The sequence below is a fragment of the Thermobia domestica genome, chromosome 6 (assembly GCF_964235325.1).
Source record: "Thermobia domestica chromosome 6, izTheDome1.hap1.1, whole genome shotgun sequence".
Taxonomy (NCBI): Eukaryota; Metazoa; Arthropoda; class Insecta; order Zygentoma; family Lepismatidae; genus Thermobia; species Thermobia domestica.
The window spans coordinates 36,218,038-36,245,969 of record NC_137459.1 but is presented as its reverse complement, the minus strand read 5'-3'; the positions used below and the strand labels follow the sequence as shown (position 1 = coordinate 36,245,969).

General features: G+C 36.8%; 2 protein-coding genes across 5 annotated transcripts in view; one reads left to right on the top strand and one right to left on the bottom strand.

Annotated features, from left to right (window-relative positions):
* The window catches only part of LOC145687938 (uncharacterized), a 264,861-nt gene extending 261,046 nt beyond the window's left edge, over nucleotides 1-3,815 (top strand). Inside the window, exon 14 of the mRNA XM_081761511.1 lies at nucleotides 1,202-3,815. Coding sequence (XP_081617637.1) covers nucleotides 1,202-1,305 — 104 coding nt within the window. The 3' untranslated portion in view covers nucleotides 1,306-3,815. The remainder of the gene's footprint in view (nucleotides 1-1,201) is intronic.
* A 4,891-nt stretch (nucleotides 3,816-8,706) lies between these two features.
* The window catches only part of LOC145687937 (coiled-coil domain-containing protein 77-like), a 39,420-nt gene continuing 20,194 nt past the window's right edge, over nucleotides 8,707-27,932 (bottom strand). For 3 of the 4 annotated variants that reach the window (XM_081761508.1, XM_081761507.1, XM_081761509.1), the window contains exons 6-8: nucleotides 25,258-25,501; nucleotides 17,679-20,005; nucleotides 12,926-13,043 (exon numbers count right to left, since the gene is read on the bottom strand). In XM_081761508.1, the coding sequence (XP_081617634.1) occupies nucleotides 17,723-20,005; nucleotides 25,258-25,501 (2,527 nt within the window). In that variant the 3' untranslated portion in view covers nucleotides 12,926-13,043; nucleotides 17,679-17,722. Of the gene's footprint in view, nucleotides 9,658-12,925; nucleotides 13,044-17,678; nucleotides 20,006-25,257; nucleotides 25,502-27,932 lie in introns of those variants that run through there. The other variant, XM_081761510.1, reaches the window with a different exon arrangement.

Genomic DNA, 27,932 nt, shown 5'->3' with positions numbered 1-27,932 from the left:
AGCGAAGAGTTCACCAGTCCTAAGAACAGTCTGTATTTTTCATGATTTGTAGAACTTGTAATGTTTCACGAAAGAAGCCATTTAGGAATCCTTTCGAGAACCTACGGCAAGAAAGGAAAGTTGGTTGTTAAATAGAAAATTCATAAAAAAAAAGGTTGTTCCATTTGGCCTTTTTAATAAAATACAGTAAACTCTCATTATTCGTGGTCTTACTTCCTTTTATTTATTATTTTCTTGACAAAATCTTGCTAAAATGGCTTCGATCACAAAGATATAATTTAAAACAAAAAATCAAAAACGTTAACCGATTTTCTTGTGAAAAAATAAAGTAACATTCTTGTAAGTACAGGAAACTACTATTTATTCAGTCATAATTCCAAATGTACGATCGCCCTATACAGTAAATAAAAATGGTTCAGAAGCATTTTCCTGTTGATTTGTGTTCTTTTTCGGCTGTGTTACGGATTATCCGTGGAATTTTCTTATTCGCGGTTGCCGTTCCACCCAATTCCGTGGACAATCGTAAGTTTACTGTATTGTTACAAACACGAGGGATAGTCAAAACATTCGTGGAATTCTGTTGTAGCTCTTTATTACCACAATATAAGTACACATTTACGTAATCACCTTTAAAGGAGGCCTTTTCGGAACATACACATTTCCTCCACCGCTCCTGCCATTGTTGAAAACATAGAAGAAAGCCCTCTTTTGGTATCTTCCGAAGTTCAGTCGTCGCATTAATTTTGATCTCTTCTATGTTGGCGAAACGGAAAATGTCCCGTTTTTAACTTTGGGAAGAGCCAAAGATTCGATAGTCCAAACTGTTTTTAAGGTTATCAAACTCCCCAATTTGCACATGAATTTGATGTTTGCGTGTTGTTCGATCTGTGAAATTGCACCAACTGGTCACTACACACTCCTCCGATCAGCTACACTACTCATGCACTGTCTGTAAGACGTGTTCAAACTTGTTAAATTCAGAATTAGGCAACCTAAGGACTGTATTGCACAAGATTTATTATGGTTGCATCACAAATACAAAAACTACAGCATTCCGGGAACTTTTTCACTGCACCTCGTATATGTATATATATATAATGTGTGTGTGTATATGTATTTTTTTTAAATCTGTTATTCATTTAGCGTATAGTGGTACAGTGTGGGACAAGAGTAATGATATTTCTCTTATTCTTTTTTGCAGGTCCTCCTCGTGGAAATGCCATTAATAACGGTAGTGTAGGCAAAGTTCCTGCCGCTACGATAACTGGAATGGCCATCATCTTTCTGTTATTATCTAGTCATTGAGCTGGTTGGAGGCGGTTGGCCTCAGTTTTGAACCAAACAGTATTTTGTGCGGGGCACTACCTGTACTGATATTCAGCTGTGATGTTATACAAAAAATAAATAAATAAAGACAGTCTTGAAGAATTACTGTGTCCACGTAACTAAGGCTTATATGTAATTGTTCTGGTTATAAACCAGGAAGTGCTGATAGTTTCCAGAACTTAAGATTCTTGTGAAAACAACAAGTTGGTGATAATTCAGTGCATACTCATGTAATGACCAAAAGCCTTCATATGTTCATATCCCTTATATGCATATATAAACAAACAATTGTTTCTTATCCAATTAAGCATTCACAATTTTCACAGTGCAATGTAGATATGAAACACTGTGTGGCACTTGTATCATTTTTTTATGCTATACTTGTGCTTTTAGAGCATTTCATACACTCATAGTTCCTCCAAGCTAAGACTTACGTTACGCGAAAAAAAATATATATATATATGCTCTGTGTTACTTCTAAAGATAATAAAACGTGTGTAAAGTTCAAATAGAGTATTCTTCCTAAAATTTTAAAAATATATATAAAAGATAATATTCTTTAATAATGTAAAGAAGCATATAGTCATAGTATAAGATAAATTATTATGTACAGTTTTAGGGATATTTATTCTCCATTGTAAACTTTTTTTCAGTGATTTTTACATACCAATACATATAGTGTGAAAACACATGTACTTAATACAAAAATTAAATAGTTTCAGGGGAAGATCAGTATGTAAATCCGCGTGAATGAACTATATTATTATTTTTTGCTGGTTTTTACTGATGGTTATGAGAATTCGCTTTTTTAAAATTTAAAATGTGTTTGCTCTTGTTCATGGCTTCCCACGAAGAAATGTGATATAACAGATTGAAAGCTTGTGTGAAATTCATTAATCTCTTTTGTTCCCTAAAGATTATATTGTCTTATCTTTTATGATGTTTCATATTTCCTTTACTTATTTGAAATACATCACGAATTATCGAATAAAGGTACTGAAAATTGTGATTATTTAAGTAATGAAAGAGAAGTGTATATTTAATGTCTACTAGAGCATTTCTGTTTCAAGTGTGCCCTCGGAAAATATGTAAAACATACTGCGGACCCACCCCCGCAATCCTCTTACGAAAGAAACCTTCCTTTTGCTTTGGGGAAGGAGTGAATGACCTCGGCTATGTTGCCAATTTGTCATTCAGTCGTTTGGTCTTGACGAGTGAAGATCGGAAGATTGTAGGCTACTTAGAATGGCTAATAAGACAGTGCACAGCGAAGCCCGAAAGTAATTCAATGTGGCAACCTTGTCCGCATCCAACAATTGAAAGATCTCGGCCGCAGCAACTTGTCCTTCCCCTTTCGAGTGAGGTACGGGAAAACACACATCGGCAGCAGCGCCAGAAGGGGCACAGTTGAAATAGAATAGTTCTAGGTATATCGACGAAGAAACAAAATGGAATATCGTTTATAGCACCATGACAATAATTGTGTGTGTGTGTCAAACAACAAATATGAAATGTTAGATTGTGAGACATAATTGAAACAAGTGTATAATGATAATTTGTTCATTTCGTGTCGCTCTTAGATACAAGAACTTATGTCCTCATGATATTCGTTTTTTATTGTAATACTAAGTGAAAAAGTTCGAATGCCTTTTTAAATATTTTGTTCTGTACTTTAAGAAATCAGCATGGCACATTTGTGGCCTGTCACATGCTGAAAAAGTGTTACCAGTTTTCTCTAAGGTTAAAAATACAGCATATCAAAGAACTGTCCAAAGATACTGCACCCGCCTTCTAACGAAAAGTATTAACACAAGGCCGTTAACAGGCATATAATTGTACTAATATTAAAATAAAGTCGAGAAAATAACCACGGTTTAATTTTCAACCAAACCAAAACGAAAGCTATCTATTCTTTTTATATTTCATACGATCTCCTTTTTTAGCTAACCGAATCCTACCTGTGTACCACGTATTAAACATATGTAAATATATATAATCGTCTAAGCGCTAATTAACTGTTGTATACGAGTAAAAATCATCCGTACTTCCGTGTTTGGTATGTGATATTTTTGATACTTTGACTACTTATATACACTTTGATAAAAAAAAACTTGAATCTTGCTCAACTTGCACATCATGATGTTATCTGTCACACTGTATAACTTTGTATGTATTTTTAATGAATGTTTGTTATTTATAAGCAATTTTTTTTTATACAGATATTGTTACAGAAACTGTTCTGTATTGGTATGAAACCAATAGTTGATCCATATACTTCTGTGAAATCTTTAAATGAGTGAAGTAGTCGTGTATTAAAATAAATAAATAAATAAATAATGTTACCTATACAATGAGTTGCAGCAATTCATCAAATATTTGTGAGAGTGCATGTGGAAATAAGATCATTGAATACAGTTTTAAAGTACAAGAAACTGTATGCTGTAGTTACTATAATCTATTGGAAGGAATAAATTATTTTTTGTATAGTACCAATGCTATTTCTTCAGTGTTTTCTTTGAGTGAATTAAGAGCTTCCAGAATTAGTTCTCCAGTATCTTCCTTGTTTAATCGAATTACCTGTTTTATCTGTGAAACTTTTTCTACCACTCTATGTGCGAATTAAATCAATTTAAGTTATAAAGATTGTGAATGAGTGGTACGTAATGTTCCTTTTCACGTATATGAGACGCGACTTAAAGTGAAGACTGAAACTTTAGTTGGTTTTATACCAAGGCTTTGAGAGTTGAGTTGATTTTGAGTTTAACGTTCCCTTCAGCAGCGAGGCTATGATGAGACGCGCAGTGTTGCCAGATCTGAAGATTAAAAAGTTGCGGATTTGAATCATTTGTAGCCCAAACATAAAAAAAGTCAGATGTCAGACGTCTGGGTTGGCAATGGTCAGGCGGCGACCTCAGTTTCGGATTGTTGATGGTGGCATGGCAACACTAAGGGGGAGGCAAATCCCTCTTCCATATAGACGTGGCAATGATCATGGAGCCAGAAAGACGCAACAAACGCCACTCGCAAGCTTTTGCAGAACTGAACGCCAACGAAAGCGGGCCTAACTGCTGAACCGTGCGTAGTTTTTAAGAACTAGCATAAAACATATCCAACCATTTAAATTTTTCCGGGCTACGACCATCATGACGCACGTGCTTTCTTCGGGTTTTTATCATGTCCTTACTTTATTCTCTATGTAATATCAGTCCTGACTTTTTTTTCTTTTTTTGCAATAGTTTATTCATATACAATTACTTTATGGCCTAAGCAGTAATTTTTAGCACTTTGCCCTCCTGAGATATTACGCCCCCAAAACGGCATCAAAATCACAAACTTCAACTTTCGAACCCCCATAAATCTACGGTGCCAGTAGTATCATAGCTGTGGATATTTGTCAGACTCTTTACATGCAATAGTATTCAGCACAAAACTTATGAACCCCCACTTTATGCCACTCCAACATACAACCCCTTTAAAAGTGTAATTTTCTGTACTTTTTCTGGTGATTTCATTTATAGGTTTGCAACGCTGCATATTTATTTAGAAGCAAGAATATATATATATATATATATATATATATATATATATATATATATATATATATATATATATATATATATATATATATATATATATATATATATATATATATATATATATATATATATATATATATACTTATATTTTCAGTGTACCTCAGTCTATCCTGTAAACATTCGTTTTTGTTTGGCGTTTGTTTGATTCGTATGTCCTGAGCAACAGTAGTTTTCGTACACGCTTCCAAATGCAAAAAATGATACTCTACAACAACAAAGATGGCCGCCATTCGGGAACACCTGTACATACGACAACGTGAATAATGTTCTTGACCATCTCATATACAAGGTTCATCACACTCCAATTTTTATAATTTTCGGAGATGGTCGAGCAACCTGCTCTGGACCACTTCGTATGGATTGACCCTAAAGTCAACTTTGTGAGCTCTAAAAATACGCTTTACAACGTTTACAGTATGTTTATTTACTATTACTCCTCACTTCTTTAGTTCAATTGCTGAATTCTTTTTATTTGGGAGACATGCGTTTTTGAAGTTTTATTTTAACTGCACTTCCGCATTATGCTAATATGGATAATACAAAAAACCAATTATATTTGCCATGTTCATATTTATAGTATCCTCAGTCTATAGACAGCCACTTGCTCACAAAGGGATGCCGCCCCCGTGTGAAGTTTCTTTTCATACTGTCCTGTTTGGTTTTCCTCTCCCTTGAAAACTAACTGACAGACAATAATCTGAACCCAAACTGTTGCCAATTCTTTGTCAATGATCTTTTTTCTTTGACACAACCTCACCCCAAGACACATGGATGGAAGGGAAAGAGAGGGAGAGAGGGAAAGGAAGGCATTACGTATGGCAACGTTTAGTTTTTTCTTCTTCCAAAGAAACCACAAACTTTATGACGGCTTCTTTGTGCAAAATTCAAAGTCTCCCGACTGGCTATCATCTGGGCGCGTTTTCTATACACAACTCATAACTACTAGGCCCAGACATTAACTGAGACAGCAACACAGTGATATTGCAACAGCGCAAAATTAACAAAAGTCTAGTTGTCAGATCTGGTGATTAACAAGTACTAAAACAAGAATTGAACTAGTATGGAATATGTTAGTTTTAGTAAACTGTTGTTCATTGCGAATAGAATATCCAATAAACGAAACTTTTATTGTATTACATAAAACTTTTAATTCGCGATTTCATATATAAAAAAGTAGCGTATTCTGAAGAGTTGTAGCCTGCAGATAATTAAAAGTAGCCCAAAAAGTAGCGTGTCGCCCAATTTGAAATTTTGGTAGCGAGGACACTTAAGAAGTTGCCCAATCCGCTACTTGTAGCCCAATCTGGTAACACTGGAGACGGGACTTATTGATTAACGTGGAAACCGAGCTCCGGCCGGGAATCGAACCCGGGTCTCCTACGCCAAAGACAAAGCTTTGTGATCCCATCAAACTCTCATACAAAAGAATGCGCAGTTTGTACTTAAGAACAGTTCAATCCCGCGTAATGCCCTATAGGCTAAAACGTGATAATAATAATGAATGAAATGGCGGAATGGAGAATGTGGGAGAAAACGGCAGAACTCCGAGGAAACCCACGGACATGATTATGTCCATCACAAACGTACATGGGATCGAACCAGGGACCCAACGCATCAGAGGTGAGCGCTCTACCACTGTGTAATGTATGTAATATAAGTCACGTCATATTCTGGTTGGTCCTTCATGTTCTTTCACGATGACACAAGGAAATCGTCAGATTTTTTTTTTTTTCGGTGGAACCAGAATTTCCTTTGTGTACCACTGACCATATTGCGATTCTTTCTAATACAAAATTAGATCATTACTTTCTGTAAATTCTCGATTTTTCGATAAGTTTGCTACCGAAAAATTCACTGAGGTGTCCGAATGTTTTGCATACAAAAATGTAACCAAATTAACTTTTGTTTAAAGTTTAAAAATCATAGGCGTCAATCATAAACCAGCAAACATCAGGAACACTGGGGAAAAAGTGTATTTTTAGAAAGGAGTTTGGTTCACCAAGACTCCTTTGTATATTTACCCTGTCTGTGTTCATTCGTCCAGGAGAAAAAAAGATCTCAATAACTACTTGATGGACCCCCATCAAATTTAGTAATGACGTAGAGGGTAAAAAATTAGGAAAGGGAAAAAATGAAATCTTTGAGTTTTACGTCCCACGGTTATGCCGATTAGGCTAAAGGAGACGGAGATGATGAGAAAATGAAATGAAATCTTTAAGTTTAACGTCCCACGGTTATGCCGGTTAGGCTAAAGGAGGCGGTGATAATGAGAAATGAGTGGAATGAAGAAAGTGGGAGGAAACGGGAGAACCCCGAGAAAACCCACGCACACGGTGTTTGTCCACCACAAAGTTCACTTGGTGGGGGCTGAGATCGAGGAGATGATGAGTAATGGATGAAATGGTGGAATGAAGGAAGTGGGAGAATCCCGAGGAAACCCACGCACACACTGTTTGCCCACCACAAAGCTCACTTGGCGCGAACTGGGATCGAACCAGGGACCCCACGCACCAGAAATGAACGCTCTACCAGTGAAAAAGTTAGAAAATGAGTTTGTTGATGGAGGTGATATACCGGAAATGGCAGAAATGAATCATTTTCGGTTTCTATATTGATCACTATGAACCAAAACAGCAATTAGATAGCGAGAATCGGTTTGCTGTAATTGACTAAGCGTCACAAGAATACTTTTCATCTCTATCCTTAATTCTACTAAAACCGGAAGTAGCAAAAGTCAACCACTTCCGGTTTTAACGTTGATTGTCACAGTAAAAACGGTGACAGATAGAAAGAAGCAGTTTTCTGCAATCACTTAAGCATTCTAAGAATATATTCAATCTCCACTCTAAACTTTGTATCAAAACCGGAAGTACCAGAAAAACAGCCATTTCCGGTTTTAAGTCTATTTAGGTCGCCATTGAGTAAAAATGGTAATAGACAAAGAGATGAGGATTTCTGTAATCAACTAAGAGTCTCAAGGGTATATTCCATCTCCACTCTAATCTCTCTACTGAAGCCGAAAATGATAGACATTTACTATCATTTCCGGTTTTAATATTAAGAAATTATCACGCATTACAAACCAAACTCCTTCACGTGGTGTACACGTAACACTAGTACCGGTTAATTATTAATAGTAATATTGTAATTATGAAAAGATCTATGAAAATCGAAAGCATTTAGTACATCTTTCTGAAATGTATATACGCCATCTACACAAGCTAATCGATTGATTTTGCTTTATTACCATAGGCAACACAGAGGTGTCATTAAGAAGACAGAAGCTACCATTAAATTTGGATTGGAATCTTTTCTTGCATTTTTATACAAGGCATTTTACTCTCAGACAATTTGGACCTGAAAATACAGGAACACAAAAATCAATTAAACCTAGCCATGAGCTACGGGAGAAGCCTACATCATGAAGTTTCTATCAGAAATGAAATGAAATCTTTCAGTTTTACGTCCCACGATTGTGCCGGCTGAGCTAAAGGAGATGGTGGTGATGAGAAATGAATGAACTTTTGGAATGAATAAAGTGGGATGAAACGGGAAAACCCCGAGAAAACCCCACGCACACGGTGTTCGTCCAGCACAAAGTCAACTTGACGCAAGTTCGAATCGAACCAGGAATCCCATATTCCACAAGTAAACGCTCTACAACTGAGCCACCACGGCCCGCTGAAGTTCTATCAGACGCGTGCCCTGACAGCTAATGTAATTAAGTTGAAAGGGTGTATGTAGGAAGTGTGGGATTCTTTATCGCTGAATGAATACACATAAATTAACAGAGAATCACATTATTTTTATTAACATTGTTTAATATATACAGCGAACATAGCATAATTTAGGAGTCTCACAACTTCAGGCTTTTTTTTTTCCTTTAATCAGGATTATCACAAATATTCTGTATGAACTTGTACTGCAACGAATAACTAAATGACAACAGTAACCTTCGTTTATATGGAATGAACACAAGTACTTGTACTAAATAAACAAACAAACAAAAAAAAAAAAAAAAAAAGTTTTTAGAAATCAGTCTTACTGGACAATACAGTCCTGCAGTTTCGTTCAAAATAAAACATTATATTCACAACTGAGTCACTCAATTCCGAAACGTCTCTTGTCAACTTTCTTGGAATGTGTTTTATTCATTGCTTATGATTTGTTAATACCTAATTACAGCTAAGTTATCCTGTTTAATTAGTTCAGGTATTTAAAGTTTAGAAAACTTATTTTGCTTATTGTCAGGCGTAGAACTTAACATAAGAAAAAAAAAATGATTTCCTGAAGGCTTTCTATAGCCCACAAGAGACTTTTTGGAAGCGAGCAACTCCACTGAACTTACGGACGTGAAAAGTAAAAAGAACAGCAGCAACAAACACAAAGTAACTGTCTCTTAGAATAAAGAAGTACCTGACTGTTTTTGTGCCTGTTGTAACTCTTTGTCTAACTCTTCAGCTTGACTTTTGATCTCTTTCAGCTCCTTTTCCAACATCCGAGCTTTGTTTAAGGTTGTACGAGCAGTGGCGTATGCCTTTTCTTTGTTCTGTGCGCGACTCTGTTGTAAACTGCAAGTCACTTTTAAATATCGCAACTCCACATCGCGCAGCTGCTCTCGCAGCATTTTGATATCATTTCGGAAACCTTCGGCTTCACGTTTCCTTCGGGTATCTAACTCATTGTACTTCCCTCGTAGATAATGGATCTGGTTGGTCAACTTCTGTGTTTTGTCCTGTAATAGTTAAAACTTTATTTAAGTGCACAAGTTAGTGTCATAAACTGTTCCCGATTTATAAAAGCATTCTTCCGAATGAATTTTGAGAAGCTTTGATGGATTCAATGACTTATTTTATACATTAACATATATTATACATAAAAACAGAAGGAACTACACACACTGGACTTATTGTACGATTTAAAACAATACACCATATTACACGAAAGAAAAATCGTCATGCTGTCTCTTAGCATGATATTAAATAATAGTTTCTCTTTTTTAAAAAAAAGGTTCCAGCATGATCTACGTGTACTAAAAACATATTTTCTTAATACGAGGGTGGATTGGAAACTTCGTGTTCTGAGTAGGAAGGAAGAAATTATTTTATATTTGTATACATTAGCTGCATAGCTATATCCGTTGGTAATCACCGTGTAAAATTTCATTTCTCTACTGTTTCAAGTGAGCGAGTTCGTAAGGCGCTAAGTCGGCGGAAGTGACTGAAATTTGTGACATGGGAAAAATAGATCATTGAGTTGTCTTTGAGTACTTGCATAAGAAAGGACTTAACACCACAGGAAATTCATATGGACATGGTAGAGACATTGGGAGACTCCGCGCCCTCGTATTCCATGGTAAAAAAAGTGGGTAGCTGAATTTAAGCGTGATAGAAACAACATTGAAGATGACTCCCGCACTGGCAGGCCTTCAACATCGATCACTACAGAAAATGTCAATAAAATTTGTGACCTGATTTTGAATGACCGCAGAATCAAAATCCAAGAGATAGCTGACACTGGGTATTTCATATGAGAGAGTACAAAACATTATCGTAAACGAATTATCACAAATGCAATCGGTTCATGCTTTCCCGTGATTATTTTGAACTATTTGAAAGTGATCCGGAGGAGTTGATTGGAAAATTTGTGAATATGGACGAGACATTGGTACACCATCATACACCGGAATCAAAACAACAATAGAAGCAATGGAAGCAACTTGGATCTCCTGTCCCAAAGAAAGTCAAACAAGTTTTGTCAACAAACGATGTTATGGCATCAACTTTTTTGGATGCTAGGGGCATTATACTGATTGATTTCTTGGAAAAGGGAAAGACTGTCAATTCCGAATACTACTGCATTTTTCTGTGACGTTTGCGTGAGGAAATCAGAATTAAAAGGCCAGGAATATTACGAGGAAATGTGTTGTTTTACCAGGAAAATGCGCGCATTCACACGTCCCTTGCATCCACAGCAGAAATTAATTCCTGTAGGTTCGAACTGTTATCGCATCCGGCCTATTCGCCTGATCTTCCCCTTCCCCCCGCCCTTCAGACTTTCACTTCTTTGGAAATCTGAAAAAGTTTTTTCGAGGGTGAGCGATTTTCTTCGGATGCAGAGGTGAAAAGTGCTGTACTTGAATATTTTGCAGAGCTCGAGGAGTCATGTTTTAAAAGTGGTATAGAAGCATTCCCGGAGAGGTGGTGTAAATGAATTTCGTTCGAGGGAGATTACGTGAAAACATAAAACACAATTCATCCAAATATTTTCTAATATTGTAAGTCAGGGCACGAACTTTCCAATCCACCCTCGTATTTTCAGATGTGATTTTCAGCGGAACTTTGAAAGAACCTAGTATTTTATTCTTTGTGTAACCGTACTACAGTTCCTTTTTTTCATAGACGGACACTTATACTTCAAAATTTTACTTACTCGTTAAAATCGTTGGTCAAATAAATTAAGTTTAATTTGTACGAGTGAGGTAATAGTTGAAAAAAACAAGTTTTTTTTTTTTCCATTTTCTTTTTCTTTTTTTAGTTTAACGTCCAACATTTTTAAGTTTGGAATCTAAGGAAGACGCTGACAATGATAAACAAAATAATGGAATAATGAAGAAAGAAGGAGAACCCTCAGAAAATCCACACGTGCGGTGTTTGTCTACCACAAAGCCCATTTGGTGCGAGCTGGGTTCGAACCAGGGATTCACGCACCAGACGTGAGCCCTCTGCCACTGAGCAACCGCGACCCTGGAAGAAAGTGTAACATTAAGTAAACTAAACCAAACATCATGAATGAAAACTGATGATACCCAAAAAATGCAAAACACTCATTGCTTGTTCAATTGTACATTGTTTATATAGGAACGAAAAAAGGACAGAAAAAGGAGGTACATTTTTGCCAAACTTAGAAAGAAATTAGTCCAGCCATCCTCTCTTTGTGAATAAGTGCTTGACGAGTCTGGCGAGAATTTACCAATGCTCACTGGCCTCACTGTGCTAAATTTCCCTGACTTTTTAGGCATGTAGAAATTGTGAATGGTTAGTACTGTCGTCAGGTAAAGACGACAAGATCAAAACTCCAACGGTACTACTTGTTCGTCCATATTACACACCAGAAACGGGAAAATCGGGGAAAACCAGGAGTTATTTTGAAAAAAAAAAAAAAAAAAAAAAAAAAAATTTCGCCCTTCTGACCCAGGACTAGGTTCACGTAGGGATCTGAATTTTTTTTGAATATGTAGTTATGTACACAACGCGTGTGCAAAGTTTCAATCTTGTATCTTGAAAACAAAGGGCGGAAAGAACTTTTGAATGTTTGAAGGTGACCCATTTATATATATCAATATTCTAAAAAAATTATTGCGACATTACTATTTGGCCTAGAGTCATGGTTCAAACGCCATTTTCTTCAGCATAGCGCACCCTTTCCAATGGTACCACGCACATGTCCGTATCATACACCTGAACTGTGAAATTCGAATATATATATATATACTTTTTTCTGAAAAAATCACCCCCTCGGAATAGTTGCGCCCCTCGGACCCGGGTCCGGGTTCACTAGGAATACAAGAGAAATACTGAAAGGTGCACACAATCCGTATGCAAAATTTTAATCTGATATTTTGAAAACGAAGGGCGTGAAAAATTTTTGAAATTTGCCGAAGAAAAAAAACTATGTCACGCCCCTCTGCAACACTTGGCGACGCCAAGTTGACTATCTGGTTCTAATACGCATCTGGGGTATTCTTTGGTCCATGCTTGACTTGATCAATAAAAAATCCCGGCTTAAATACCTGTTATTGGACCAAAATAAGCAGTCAAAGACACCATTACGCCACGGTAAAAGTTAACATAAATCCTAAAAGGGTTAAGTACTAGCTTGAAGTTATCAAGTAAACAATAATAATAATAAGATATGAAGCTAACAGCCCAGTGTGAATAAGAAAATCAGGAAGAAGTATTTCTGGATGACAAATCTCAGCAGGATTAAAAAAAACTTTATTACCTTAAATGATTTCTTCTGCGATTCACTCTGTTCCGTTACTCTTAGAAGCTCTTTCTCTAAAATATGACTCTGTTCTTGATAAGCTGTTAATAAGTCCTCTCTCTCTTGGAGCTCCTTCTGGAAGACAAATAGAGAGAAAAATTGAAAAATATACTTTAAGATTAGAATATTAGAGAAGGGAGTTTCTGGTGTTTAGCACTTACACTACAATAGAATCAACTAAAACCAGGCATCTTTGCAATTGTTTTCAACTATGTTACATCATTACCTTCGCTTATTCCTTAGAGTTAGAGTTAGAAATTGCCTAACACTAGCCGGACATAAAAATAATTTTTTTTTAAAAAAAGTGAGAGTTCTATTTACAAAGTTTACGTCTCAACAATGAACATGTCTGAAGGTTTTCACTGGACTAGAAGTAGATTTAATGCAATAAATGATTTGGATATACGATATGTTTTGCGGAAAAATAAAATATTCAGGTTTGATTTAATATATCGTATTTTAATTACTACAGCACAAAATAAAGGTTGTTCTCAAGTTCACAGGTTTAATACACATCTAACAATACGAGAACAGGGAAGACAGAAAACACATGTTTAAGAAATGTTACGCAAGCTCTTACTAAGCAGACATGGGCTATTCGTTAGCGTTCTTGCTTCAAAATCAAGAGGGTTCCGGATTCGAGTTCAGTGTTCGGCCATGCTGACTGGAGGTTTTCCAGGACTTTTAAGTCCCATAGACGACCACCAGGATAGCACGTTAAGCCCTTGGCTGACTTCCTTTCCCATCTTTGTTGAAGATAATTATGTTGATTGTTAACTATTCTTGTGTAAATTGGCCTCCTTGGCTGTATCTGAAAGTTTGTTACATACGGGGGCATTTCCTAAAGTTTTCGGCCTCACACTGAAATATCATGGCACTGATAATAAGCGGTTCATGTCATATAACGTCATCTATGAAAGAAATAATGTATCAGTGTCAACTGTCTAGCTGCGTCAATTCGTTGGAGACAATGAATTGAATCAGTGGCTGTGCGTTGAGCTCGTATACTGCACGACAATGCTACAGTCCACAAGGATGTTATTGCCAAAACTGCAGTGCTAAAGCTGACGTGTAGAGTAGGCGCTGAATCTCCTCCAAGTCACAATCTTTCACTGGGTTTAGGGTAGGTGCTGAATCTCCTCCAAGCCACAGTTTTCACTGGGCTTAGGATAGGTGCTGAATCTTCTCCAAGCCACAATCTTTCATTGGGCTTAGGGTCGATGCTGAATCTCCTCGAAGTCACAGTCTTTCACTATAGCCTTGGCAAAAACAGATTTGTGGAATATGCAGTGTGGAAGCTTAAAGCATGGCGACTGATTCAAATGATCACCTCCGATGAATTGATGCCGCTACACAATTGAAACTGACACACTATTTCTTCAGTAGATGTCACTATATGCCGTGCAACAGGTACTATACTTAAGATTTCTTGGTCGTTTTGGAGATTATTGTCCCCTTTCAACCCAAAGGTTTATATATGAGAGTTGAGCCTACAGCTTAACGTGGAATTTGAACAAAATGAATCCTCAAAATGTAATAAAGCGTCTACCACACTATGCTTAATGTAATGTTATGAGTAACCTTGCTATGCCTAAGTATTTAACGATGTGATACTACTTCAAGAGCTTCTCCTCTTTTCGTCATTCTTGAGTGAACACAGAAATTCAAGAACTCAGATCCTTATTTGTCAATTTCTAACATTGCACTGAATATGGTACCTAGTTGATCAACTCATCCAAATAAACAATATTTTAAAAATTGGAAAAGTTATACTATTAAATTTTTTCAGAGCATTGCGCAAAATACCACACTAATGTTGAAATATTACAAAATTGAATTTCTTCAATATGGTTCTCAGATACAAAATATCGTTGAACTACGACATTCATTAATTGCTGAGCAAAACATAAAATCTCACTACTCATAACTCAACAAGAAACTTTGCGAGAGCTCAAACTATTATTTCAAGTATTTGATAAATGGTGTAAAAAATCAATTACATTTTTTAAAGTTGAATTTTAAAAAATTTTGAGAAACAACCAATCTATATATATAAAACTGAAAATCACTATGTTTGTGACTCAATCTCCTGAACCGCCAGACCGATCTCGAACAAATTTGTAACATGGATGAGGTTCGAGGCTGGGCTGGTTTTAGGCTATTCACTTTGATGATAGAACTAAGGAGAGGGGATATAAAAAATAAATAAAATTTAGTAACTCCTGAACAACTCGACCGATCTTGATCAAATTTTCAACATAGACGAGTTTGAGGCCTGGGATCGTTTTTATGATTTAAATTTGACGGAGCAACGTAGGGTAGGAGAAGGAGGGGGAGATATATAAAAATCAATTTATATAAGACTGAAAGTGACTATTTTTGTAACTTAATAACTCTTGAACTATCCGACCGATCTCAATCAAATTTTCAAGATACATGAAGTTCGGATCGGAAACATTTTTGTAATTTCACTTTAACGGTAGATCCTAGGGGAGAGGGAGACGTGTAAATAAATACTAACAGAATCTAATAACTTTTGAATCACCCAACCAATCTCGATCAAATTTTCAACATATATGAGGGTCGGGCCTTGGGTGTTTTTAATCGTTCACTTTGACGAGCCAACCTAGGGGAAGGGGAGGGGAGAGATATATGTAAAAAAAAAATAAATAAAATAAAATAAAAATGACTGCTTTTGTGACTTATCACTCGAACCACCCGACCGATCTCAATCAAATTTTCAACATACATGAGTTTAGTAGCAGGGATTACTTTAGGCTTTCAGTTCGACGATGCAAGGTAGAAGAGGGGGAGGGGGGAGAAATTTAAAAATGATCAAAAATGACCGATATTAGTGTTGAATCTATAGTTTTCGGGGTCGATGAGAGAAACAGTAACACCTCTGATGCTGTTTCAATCCAAGTTCAGCCTGAGAGTTGGGGAGGGGGGATAAACATTTAAAAATAATCGAAAATGACTAATATTAGTGTCGAATCCATAGTTTTAGGAGTAGCTGAGATTAACAGTGACATTTCTGATGTCGTGTGCCGCAGCACGGAGGGGGAGGGGAGAGAAATTTAAAAATGACTGATATTAGTGCTGAATTCACATATTTTGGTGTCGCTGAGATGAACGGTGCCACTTCTGATGCCATGGCCCGCAACATGGGGGAAGGGGAAATATATATATATGGTCGAAAATGACCGATATTACTGTTGAATCTATAGTTCTTGGGGTCGCAGAGATAAACAGTGACATTTCTGATGCTGTTTAAATCCAAATTCAACCCCGCATATTGGGGGAGGGGGAAAGGGAAATACATAAAACTGATCAAAAATAACCCATATTAGTGTCGAATCCATAGTTTTCAGGGTCGCTGAGATGTCCGGTGACACTTCCGATCCTGTTTAAAACCAAATTCAGCCCCACCACTTGTGAAAGTGGAAGATGATAAAATGATCGAAAATGACCTATATTAGTGTCGAATTTATGGTTTTCGGGGTCTTTCCGATGCTGTTTAAATCAATGCCATTAAAAACGAAAAACAGTATATTTCACGGGTACTACACATGAGATACGGAGTTGTGCACTTTAATTTTCATTTCAACCTAGCAAAGCGGATAATATATGCTAGTAAATAATATCGAGTAAGTTGAGGGTAAAACTTTTACATCCGCAAACTGCCAAGTTGTTCGAGCTTCATATACAAGTTATTGTATGGTCAAATGAGACAACAACAAATTTCACTGGTTTTATAGATAACTTGGCATGAGAATAGGGTTCCTACTGGTTTGGAGAAATCTATTTCTCTGACTTTTGACAGAAAATTCTCTGAATTTCATGACAGGTGTCGGATGACGTTGATATATAAATAAGGATAAATAACGGTGAATGTTTATGTATGAGAACATTTATTCTATAGACAAATAGTAATCAATTACTCATACGTACATTCCACTTACCACCCATAAAAGTCTGAGCAACGTCCACTATAATAGTTGGCTAAGATGAAATTGGTATACAACTAATATTAGAAAACATATATTTTATAAAATTTCCCTGACTTTCCCTGATTTTCAGTCTTTTCCCTAAACTTTCCTGACCTACACCATTTTCCCTGACTTCCCTGACCAGTAGAAACCCTGGAGAAGTCATAAAGGTGGTGGTGGGACTGGATTTTAGTGTCCCATTCAGCATTGAGTCTACACGAGACATCGACTTACAACTGAACATGGCATCCGAATCATATAAACTTTCATCAGGAATCGAACCCAGGTCTCCTGCACCGAAGACGAGTACGCTAACTATATAGCCACAAGGAAGCTATGAAGGTCATAAAGGAAAACATCAACTGAAAACAAATAATGATTTTGGATCTATTACAAAACTTGCCACTGACATAAAGAGCTACAGGAACTCGTGGTGACCTAGTGGAAGAGCACTTACATCTGTTTGATGTGTGGAGTCCCTGTTCGATCCCAGATCGCGCCAAGTTGAACTGTGTGATAAATAAGGACCACATGAATGGGTTTTTGCGAGGTTCTCCCATGGTGTCTAGCAAATTTCTCTGAGCAATTTCCCGACTTTTTCCAGACTTTTCCCGACCATTTCCAAATTTTTCCCGACTCATTCTAAAAAAAAAAAAAAAAAAAAATGTTTTCGTAAAATTAGGAAAGGTTGAATGTAATGAAAAAGTGTACAAGTTCTTACCTGATCATAGAATGTCTCCTTCTTCATATATACAATGAAACAATCTAATCATGCAATTTTTTGATCTCCTCCTCTATGGTAGCAACCTGTTCCGACAACTGATTTACGATTTTCTGTTTCTTTGCTTCAAGTTCCTTTCGTCTCTGTTCTGTTCTTCTTTTTTCAGCGGCCCTGCGATCTTTTTCCGACATCACTTTTCTGCGGTGTTCTTCGGCTTCCTTGAATCTCGCGTATGCGTTTCTCATTGATAGAATCATCTGCTTTGGGATAGGAAGGGCTTGTATGCCACCAGCCTCATTGACAGCATCATACACTACACGCTGCGCCACTAAAGAATCCTCTGACAAATTTTCAACTAATATTTCCCTGTTTACCGAAAAACCCCTTTCTAATGCTGCATTACCGTGGGAAAGAATTAGGCATATCTTTACTATTTTGCACAGATATACATCATTTGGTGGTAACACACTCACCCAGAAGTCATCAAGTCTGTGTTCATTTCTTTTGTACGACTCCATTTTCTTCCGCACATGTGTCTGATCTACTAGAGCATTGTATTCTCTGTCTGCCTTTTCTGCATCAGATGCTGAGACAATATTACTCTGCACTAAAATTTCGAACGTTGCTCTCATTTGTTTAACAGCTTCTTCCTGTGAATGACCAACGGTTAAGGGATTAAGAAACGTCAGCGCTTTTGTAAGGGAATATTTTAGCGGGGACCTCTCCTGCAGCTTGGACACTAAATGTTGATAACATTCACGTACTTGCTTTCGGAAACTCAACATTTCCTTTTCACTAACTTCTGTACATCTCCTCAGTGCTGACCTAGTTGCATACCCAAGGTCAATTTCTTTGATACGAATTAAATTAATATATAAGTTTTCACTTTTCTCCATAACATCAATAGCATTGATACTCTTCTTGTCCATTATTTCTTTTTTAACGAAGCGAGACATCAATACTTTCAATAACTGAGTAAGGCTACCATGTAAAAATGGAGTCATAGGAGTGTCTGACTGATATTCAGTCAGGAAAGGCTCACAGTCCTCAGCAAGAGATTGAAAAAACGCTAATTTTGCATAGAGCAACTTGTCGTTCAAATTTCTAGCTACTATTCTGAAACTGTTACAGTTGGGTTCTTTGTCTGTTCCCTTAACCGTTTCAACATACTTTCTCACATGCGGTAATATTTCTTGGCTTCGCTTGGCTACCTTCGCATTTTCTACCCAACGAATATGGCAAAATGGAAGTGGAAACAATGACGAACCTGTTATTTCAGAATGCTGGGCACGCCTTGCTGGTACCATTTCGTACAAGTTATACAAGGCTCTAAGAAAAGAAATCAAATCCCATCCAGTTTTTTGTATACCAGTCTTAAAACCACCGTGAACAACGTGAAGACCACACGAGCCAAGTTCAAGGAGCTGTGGAGCGTCTGTACCAAGGGAGGCACAACGTTCCTCTTTCATTAGTCGTAAAAGCGCCCAATTTACATTTGGCCCATCCATTGAAACTTGCAAAAGCTTAAATGGATCAAGCGATTGCAATACATTCTGCAAACCTTGTAGTAGGTCTGTAGCTGTACTATGATCCATAAACACAGAATTCAAATACCGTGTTCTGACTCTGTTCGTGTTATCGTCCCAGAAGCGTACACTTACATCCATTTGGGTTCTTTGCGCAACACTATTTAAACTTTCATCAAATCCAATGACATAATATTCGCACTCTTGTAATATGGATTTAAGTTCACGTTGAAAGTATGGACACAATCCGTACACGATGCTATATGACACTTTATCCTTGTGCAATTTCATCTCGCTAGCAATTGCACTGTCTGGAAACATCCTAGTGAAAAGAAGAACACTACTTTCAGCACTGCGTAAAGAGTTGTGATTCATCACCTCGTTTATACACCACAAAATCTCCGCCTGTGTGACTCTATCTTTTAGTTTATATTTGTCCAGGGTCGAAGTAGACCTACGAGTGGGAGAGCATGTTTCGCTGGATGAGCATGGAACAGGACCAGTGCTGGTGCCAGGTTGATCTACATTTAATGAAGACGCAGGAACATCTGAAATTTCTTTAGGTTTTGTTGGGAAATGATATGTCATTGCGTAAGTCTTCTGTCGAGTCGCTGCAAGGTTTTGATGCTTCTTGCTCTTTGAATGACTGGTAAGAGCTGTACGTCCCATGGTGCCAAACGAAAATGTGGTATGACACCACACACATTCTGCAGTTAACTTCGTCTTCCCTTCTTTTACCCAGGGAAATTCATATTTCCACCTTTCTTGAAAATTCGTTGACGGCATGATGTGCGTCAGACTCTGAAAACACAAAAAATAAATCATGGCAAAACTACACGAGTATGTTCGGTGCTGAGCTAGTTCGTGGCCTAATTGACGATTACGTAAATAAATGCTAACCTAACCTAACGTAACGTAAATTAAACTTACTTCAAACTGTTTACCAAACGTTTCAACCAAATCTTGCTAGTTTTTTTTTTTTTTTTTGTCCAAATTTCCACGTGGTTGGCCTACACTCTCCAACATAAAAAAAAGAAAAAAGGTAAGATGGCTTTGAGTGTTTCTACATGTACAAGCACAGGAAAGATGAGTGACTTTTTCTTCAGACAGACATTAAATAAAGTACCTAACAAGAATTATAATATTTTTGAGATATTACGGGCACAGAATTGTGCTTGGTTCAGGGCTTAGAAATATGACCGGTTCTTACTAATATAGAGGCTCCCCTTATAGCTGGATCATTTTCGATGTTACCCTTAGTGTCACTCGCGTCACTTCCACTAATTTCATCATCGACTTCCGATTACACTTCAATATTGTCATCGGACTCTCTGAAATTACCTACAGAATCATAATCTTCTTCTAATGTGTTGAGTACAAAGTCTATAAACTTGCTTGAACCTGCACACACTTTCGACATCATGCAATTAAACAAATATGCACGCAAAGTATCTGAAACAAATTTCGTCAAAATTTGAATTTCACATACGTAAATACACAGGTGGGGTGCTGGAGAACCCCACCTCTTGAATATATTCTCTTCTGAAACGAGACAATTTGCTTCAGACCCACCACCGTGAATGTCATGCTTCAAAATGAGAATACACGGAAGCACCAACCAATGTGCCTGAGAACAAAGCCACAATGGCGATGAGTATAACGTCTGGGGTGCTCCAGCACCCCCCTGTGTATTCCAGGGTTAACGTTAATTAAGTCAGGTTTAAAATATACTAGAATTCTTAACGTTACACTTACTGTTCTGCACAAAGTAAAATCTTGCCCACCTTGTGTATTAGTTCAAGTTACTACATTCTAATAACTTGTTTTTAAATTTTAAAAAATGATTGGTAATAGTATACAACAGTACCTCATGATCTGTGCGCGTGGATACTTCCTACTGTTGCACTACGTATAAAAATGATTTTATTACATTTAGAAGTAGTAAGAAGCATCCACGTGCACGTGACATGCGATATATGTTTCAAATCCCCCACATATACTCATACACTACGTACAAGGGCACATTATTATTCTTCGCATACCATAAAACACAACGAAACGCAACGCAAACCGACGTACATTTTATTTTATATTACTCAGTAATTAAATGGAAGTCGCCTTGTTACCTCATTTTCAAGTTCCTATATCCTCAATGAATAATCCTTAAAAGACTGCACTTCGTGAGTCCTCGCTAAATGATGAGGCACTGTCGTATACTATAACCAATGATTTATTTTGAGCAGAATATTTCAAACATATTACTGTCTTTAGGTAAAACTTTGCTTAGGTCTTTTGTTGTTGTTGTTATTGTAATAGTTGGTAAAATAAACTTATTTATGACGGCAGGAATGTTGAATACTCAAAATTGACATGCCTGTAATTCATGGCAAAGAAAGAAATGGCAAGTGGTTTGCCGTGACATTAAAACAACTAGCCTTTAAAGTGTTGAATTATTTACAAAATCATTGCCCAGGTAAACTTACCTATACGTGAAAAACAATCCAACACGCAAAAACCTTTACTCTTGAAACGCAAAAACCCACAGACAAAGGATATACAGACCGCAAACTCCGCGGCAAACTGGAAATTTCGGGAACAGTAGCGCCGCTGCACCAACGACGACGGAACTAATCAGTCGATCTCACGCCACCTTCGAGGCTTTGTCTCACTGGGCGCGGGTTAGGATACTAGCACGTGGTGGAAGAGTGGCTGCGAGCACAGACAAAGGATATCCTTTGTCTGTGCACACACTCGCAGCCACAGGAGGAATTTCTATATTTTTATTTAAAACTATTACTCTTTGGCTCCTTTACTTGCATTTGGGGAACAGCTTTTTATGTTGACGTATTTTGCAGAACTTGGGCATTTTCAGTGAACTCGAAAAAAAGGGAAAAAAGAAAAATCTGATTTATATACACACACACACACACACATATATATATATATATATATATATATATATATATATATATATATATATATATATATATATATATATATATATATATATATATATATATAAAGCTGGAAAGGAATGTCAAATCCAGAGGCAGTACAAGAAAAGCTGAACACAAGCTAGCTAATCATTCTGCACTGCGTCTAACACTTGTGATTCAAAGCAGACGAAAACAGTCCCCTGGTTACTATGACAACCCATGACGTCACGTTCACAGACCGATGGCAGCGCCATCTCACCCGGGACGACACATCGTTCCACCCACCCGAGCGCTGATTGGCTCTTTCGCTGTGCAGACGATAAAAACTGATTTCCATTGCACATATTGGAAGTTTGCGGTCTGTATATCCTTTGTCTGTGCAAAAACCTTTCTGCTGTCAGCAAACACTGTTGTCAACCACTCACTCACCACTCTTCTTCCCCCAGCACCACAGCAGGAGACAAACCGCGCGCCTCACATAAATCGCAGAAAATTCACGGTGTACGAGATGCAACGCGTACCACATGACCGCTTCTACGTAGAAAATAGAAAAACGGTTGAGATGGATCGCGGTGTATTTAGGAACACATAAAAAAAAAATAAAATGTAAAAGTATTACATCGCGATGCATTTAGGAACGCGAGGTTTATCGGAGTTGCTCCGACAAGCGTCAGCATCATTTCCAACATGTGGAATTTAATTCCATTTTTCCCGACTTTTTTCGCAAATTCCAGACAAATCCCCGAATTCCCGACCATTTTTTTAATTTAAGACAAATTCCCGACTTTCCCGATTTTCCCGACTGCTAGACACCCTGTTCTCCGTTCCTTTCTAGTTTCTTTATTCCACTATTTCATTCATTATCACCATCGCATCTCCCTTAGCCTCCAAGCATAACGTGGAACGTTAAACTAAAAACGAGTTAGAGGTTAGTTATACAGTTGTTTATACAATATGCGTACGTTACAACTTTAAATTTTAGTATCTTAACAAGATCCATTATATGCCCTTAATGCTGAGACAATAGTGCGGGCAGAAATTCACGCGGGCCACTCCAGCGTCAACGACATTATCATGAGGACACTAATTTCAGCAGGCGTTCCTTCTATATGCGAACCGTTGGGATGCAGTCGTGCAGACGGCAAGAGGCCAGATGGTATGACCCTAATACCGTGGAAGAAAGGAAAAGCACTTCTATGGGATTTTACTTGTTCCGACACCTTCGCCCCTTCAAATCTACATTCTTCCTCAGCACAAGCTGGCAAAGTGGCTGCTCGCCGGGAGACAGAAAAACGCAAGAAGTACAGCAATTTACTCGACAAATATTGTTTTGTCGCTACAGCTATCGAATCAGGTGGTTCATGGGGTCCCGAAGGCCTTAACTTTATAAAAGAAGTCGGTCATCGCATTTATTTATCGTCAGGAGACGCTAGAGCAACCTCTTTTCTACTAAAACGCATCAGTATGGCAGTACAAAGAGGGAACGTTGCTTCAGTTTTGGGAACGCTACCCTCTGGTAAGAAACCGGAGGAGGTCTTTTTTCTGTAATCTCGGCGAAAGTTTGAAAGTGCTGTTGCAAAGCTTATCACAATAATGTATATTATTTGATAATTATATTTTTGTTAAAGTGTGTGTGTACAGATACTAACTAGTGTACTGCATGTATGATGCAAAATGTGTGAGACCAGAGGACCAGACTAAGTTATTATGCATTACATGATGATAATTTGGGGGATGCAATCTGAGGTATTACATTAATACAACTAGTTTTCCAAACAAGAGACTCTGAAATGGATATATTAATAATATCGGGATGTGCCATATGCTTATTATGTATATGTGGCTACAGACATGTAATGTTACACCTGTTTGGAATATTACATAATATACATGTTATATATTTTAAATAGTATAAACTAAGGATACAGTTGTTACTAATTATTGGATTATCTATATTATAATGCAATTTGATTAGTGTTTATTCGTTTGTTAATAAAGTTCGACAGGCGAAAGCATAAAAAAAGAATAATAATAAAACATTTTATTCCAGAAACATCTAAGAACATCAGAAGTATTGCAATCATCATAAATAAATAGTTAGAAGTTGAAAATTTCAGGATTACATATAGAACATACTATAATATAAACGAAGATCACAGTATAACAGACAAAAATATTTTAATTATCGATGTTGAGTTCAAAAAAAATTCTTCAACACTATATATACAATTATTAATAAGTAATTTCTGTACTTGTTTTTTAAAAGCCAGCAATGGAAGTTCTCTTTAACATATAGGAAGAAAATAATAAAATTTAACTGCCCTTAATTATATTTTCATTTGCACAAAATTTCCATGTACTCTCCGATATATCAAATATATCTACATTACGGATTTCAATATAAAAGAGATTATATTGAATTTAGTGCAAGGCAGTCAATTTTGGGGATCAGATTGTTTTCTTTTCCCTTCAAATTTTCAGTTTTATGGATCATGTAGAATTTCTCAATCTAGCACCACTTGTAAGATAGGCCAGTTGTCGAAGGCGCCATCTAGCGGAAAATAATATATAAAAATTCAGTTATAACGGCATACTCGCCAAACAATTAATGCAAGTACGATCATAGGCTGAACTAACCTTACATTTCTTAATACACAAACACCGTGTGCGTGAGTTTTCTCGGGGTTCTCCCGTTTCTTCTCCCTTTCTTCATTTATTTCTCATAATCACAGTCTCCTTTAGTCTGGCCGGCATAATCGTGGGGCGTAAAACTCAAAGATTTTATTTCATTTTCATTTCCTTAGCTTAAGAGTGTCTCCATTTGAAATACACATATGTGTTCTTAAAAATCACGTAAGCACACAAACTTTTAGATCTCTCACTTGGTTGGATTACATTAATGACCCGGCAACTCTCAAGTAGAAAGAAAATATCTTAACATTTCTACAAATACATTCTTACGTTCAAATTTCAATTTTACGGCTAAGTTTCCATCTAGTTCTGCATATTTAATCTAGTTTCCGAAAACCTCACTCTATCCGAACAAACTCGTCCTATAGTCTTTTTCAGACGCCACATACCAACGACTTAGGAAACACATTACGAAACTGTACTTACTTTCAATGAATTTACAAGATCTTTCGAATGTTGAAGAACTACTTTGCTTAAAGGCCTTCCAGAAACGTCACCATCTGTAATTCCTTGAGAACGAAAGCGGTCCATTTTCTTCTTGTAGGAATTTACTTCTTGTTGTAGCTTTTGCTTCTCAAGTGCCCATTCTTCCTCCTTTTTGTTAAAGTTTCCCTTTACTTTGACTAAATCAGATAACGCATCACACGACAACTGCTGCAGATCTTTCACCCTATGCAACAATGGAAGAGGGAAAAGAGGGAAATCGTATTAAGCATTGTAAAGTAAATCAATCTAAAATCATTAGGTTAAATGATGCGAACGGAACTTATACGTTAAATAAGGAAATTCATATGTATTTGAACGAGAGAAATAAAACACGCTCACCTCGTTGACTATAATGGAATTATTCATAGGAAGTAACTGCTTGCGTAGTCTACAACCTTCTACCAACGAGAGCCAAGAGCTTAATGCCTTTTCCATACAATTGTTTGTTTCTCATATGGTTATTCAGGAACAGAAAAGGCGATAGTCAATCGTTCAGATGCCTAGAGAATACGGAGGGGAAAAGTTCCCAGCCAAGATTATTCAGGGTCATCTGCATAAGGGTAAGCATTCTCCTGAAGACAGTGTATGTCTCTTCTGTTAACCAGTGCAGGCTGCTTTTGCAGAAGTATATCCGGAAACCGCTAGAGCTGGACACAGTTTATTCGCGTTGACCATTTGACCACTGGGTAGCAGCTCATAGTGGAGAACTGCAATGCCTGTCTGCCAAAAAGATAACTTTTTCGAGTGTATTAAGACTTGGATATGCGTGGTGTTGATTCCCCTGCATGAACCATTGATACGACCGCTTGGAATTTAAGCACAACATTCAGTTCTCCGCACATTAAAATTACGCAAAAAAGGGTGTTGTGATGGAATAGTAGCAAGGCACATATGCTGAGGCATTAAAGTTTGTTGTCTGGTCAGTTCATGGAGCATTTGTACAGCTTCCACACTACCGTTTCAATGTGAATGCAAGTGGACAGTTTCATTGTTTACCTGAAACCTTGCACGTTTCTGGTAAGTTTTGCTTCGATACATTTATAATCGCTGCTTGCAATTCACTATCGTTGTGATTAGTGGTCGTCCTACACGAGGTTCATCTTTCGAAGATTCTTAATTCGATGAAAACTTTCTAAATAACTTTTGAGATACTTCTACACTTTCTGCATTCTGCCCAAATGTCTTGCATATGTTTCCAGCTGATATAGCCGCCATTGCACCCGAATAGTAGATTATTAGGCATTCACATTATTAGATTAGAGTAGTGCAGACCCATTATCCGTGCTGCTAATACAGTCAACAAATTCAATACAGTGTGCCCTTTCACATCACGTTCCTCCACGCTCTGTGCTGTCTCCTACGCGGAGTCATTGGGTATACAAATTCACATGATGAAAAGAACACAAACTTATTTTCGTCAGCTGATATACGTATATACATATACAATATAGTTTTTAAACATATATAACATAGTTTTTATAAATATTATAAATATTGATAGTAATTATAAACATAGTAATTATAAATATTGATAATGACCGTATCTGGAAGTCATACTCAAATCAAATGGAAAAGTAGGTTTTAATTTGCGCAGCACTCCTTCTTGTTGGGCTAGCAACACTGTTGATTCCACGATACGATAAGTATTGCAGGTTAGTAGGGGTTCACTCGAGCAGACGGTTCTACTAAATAATATATATATTAATATATATATATATAGGTAAAATACGATGTGAAACATTTCTAGTGAAGGAATGAGAGTGTAAATAGAAGTAATTTCTGTCAGTGCACAGCATATGGAAATGCATTTTGAATGGTAGAACCAACCTGAAAGGTCTAATCTAACGTGAAAATGTAAGAAATCTTTCCAATTTTTTGGTAGAATCATCTGCTCGAGTAATGCCATTAGTAGATATGGAGCACTACACGAAAGAACAACGCGTTTTGAATGTGAAAACGTATTATAGAAATAGCAAGCGTTAAGCAGAAGCTTCGTGTACCCCTTCCTTGGAACAAACTATTTTGTTGAAAATGAACATATGAGGTTTCAACAGGATGGTACTCAACAGGGACTCAGATACTTTACTACTTGTAGAAAAGCAACAAACATAAAACTACGTGACAACACCTTGAATGAAGATGATCTTAAATTCAGTGAAATTTGCAAAACATTATTACAATAAACACGTGAAGAAAAAAAAAAAAAAATAAGAAAATGGTTTAGTTTATACATTTGAATTAAACTTAACTTTGAAACATATATGGAAAAATAAAATTATAGCAATGCAATAATTAAAATTACACCAGAATGATTATACAATGCCTTAATTTATTATAACTGATGAGAATGAAACTAAGTTCAAATAAAAATAAAAACAACATCAAAAGTTTAACTTATTTAAATATATACACTACCCCCGAAAAGTTTCCGTACAAAGTAGGTTTACGTATACTTTATGTGTATTCGAGAAAAAACAAAGACATATCACTGGAATTTATTTTTATCTGGAACCTACAATATATATTTGAGAGAAATTTAACAGAAATGGACCATTGTTTTGTCAAAAATTTAAATCTTTGATTCATCAAAGTAGCCTCCACGTGCTGTGATAACA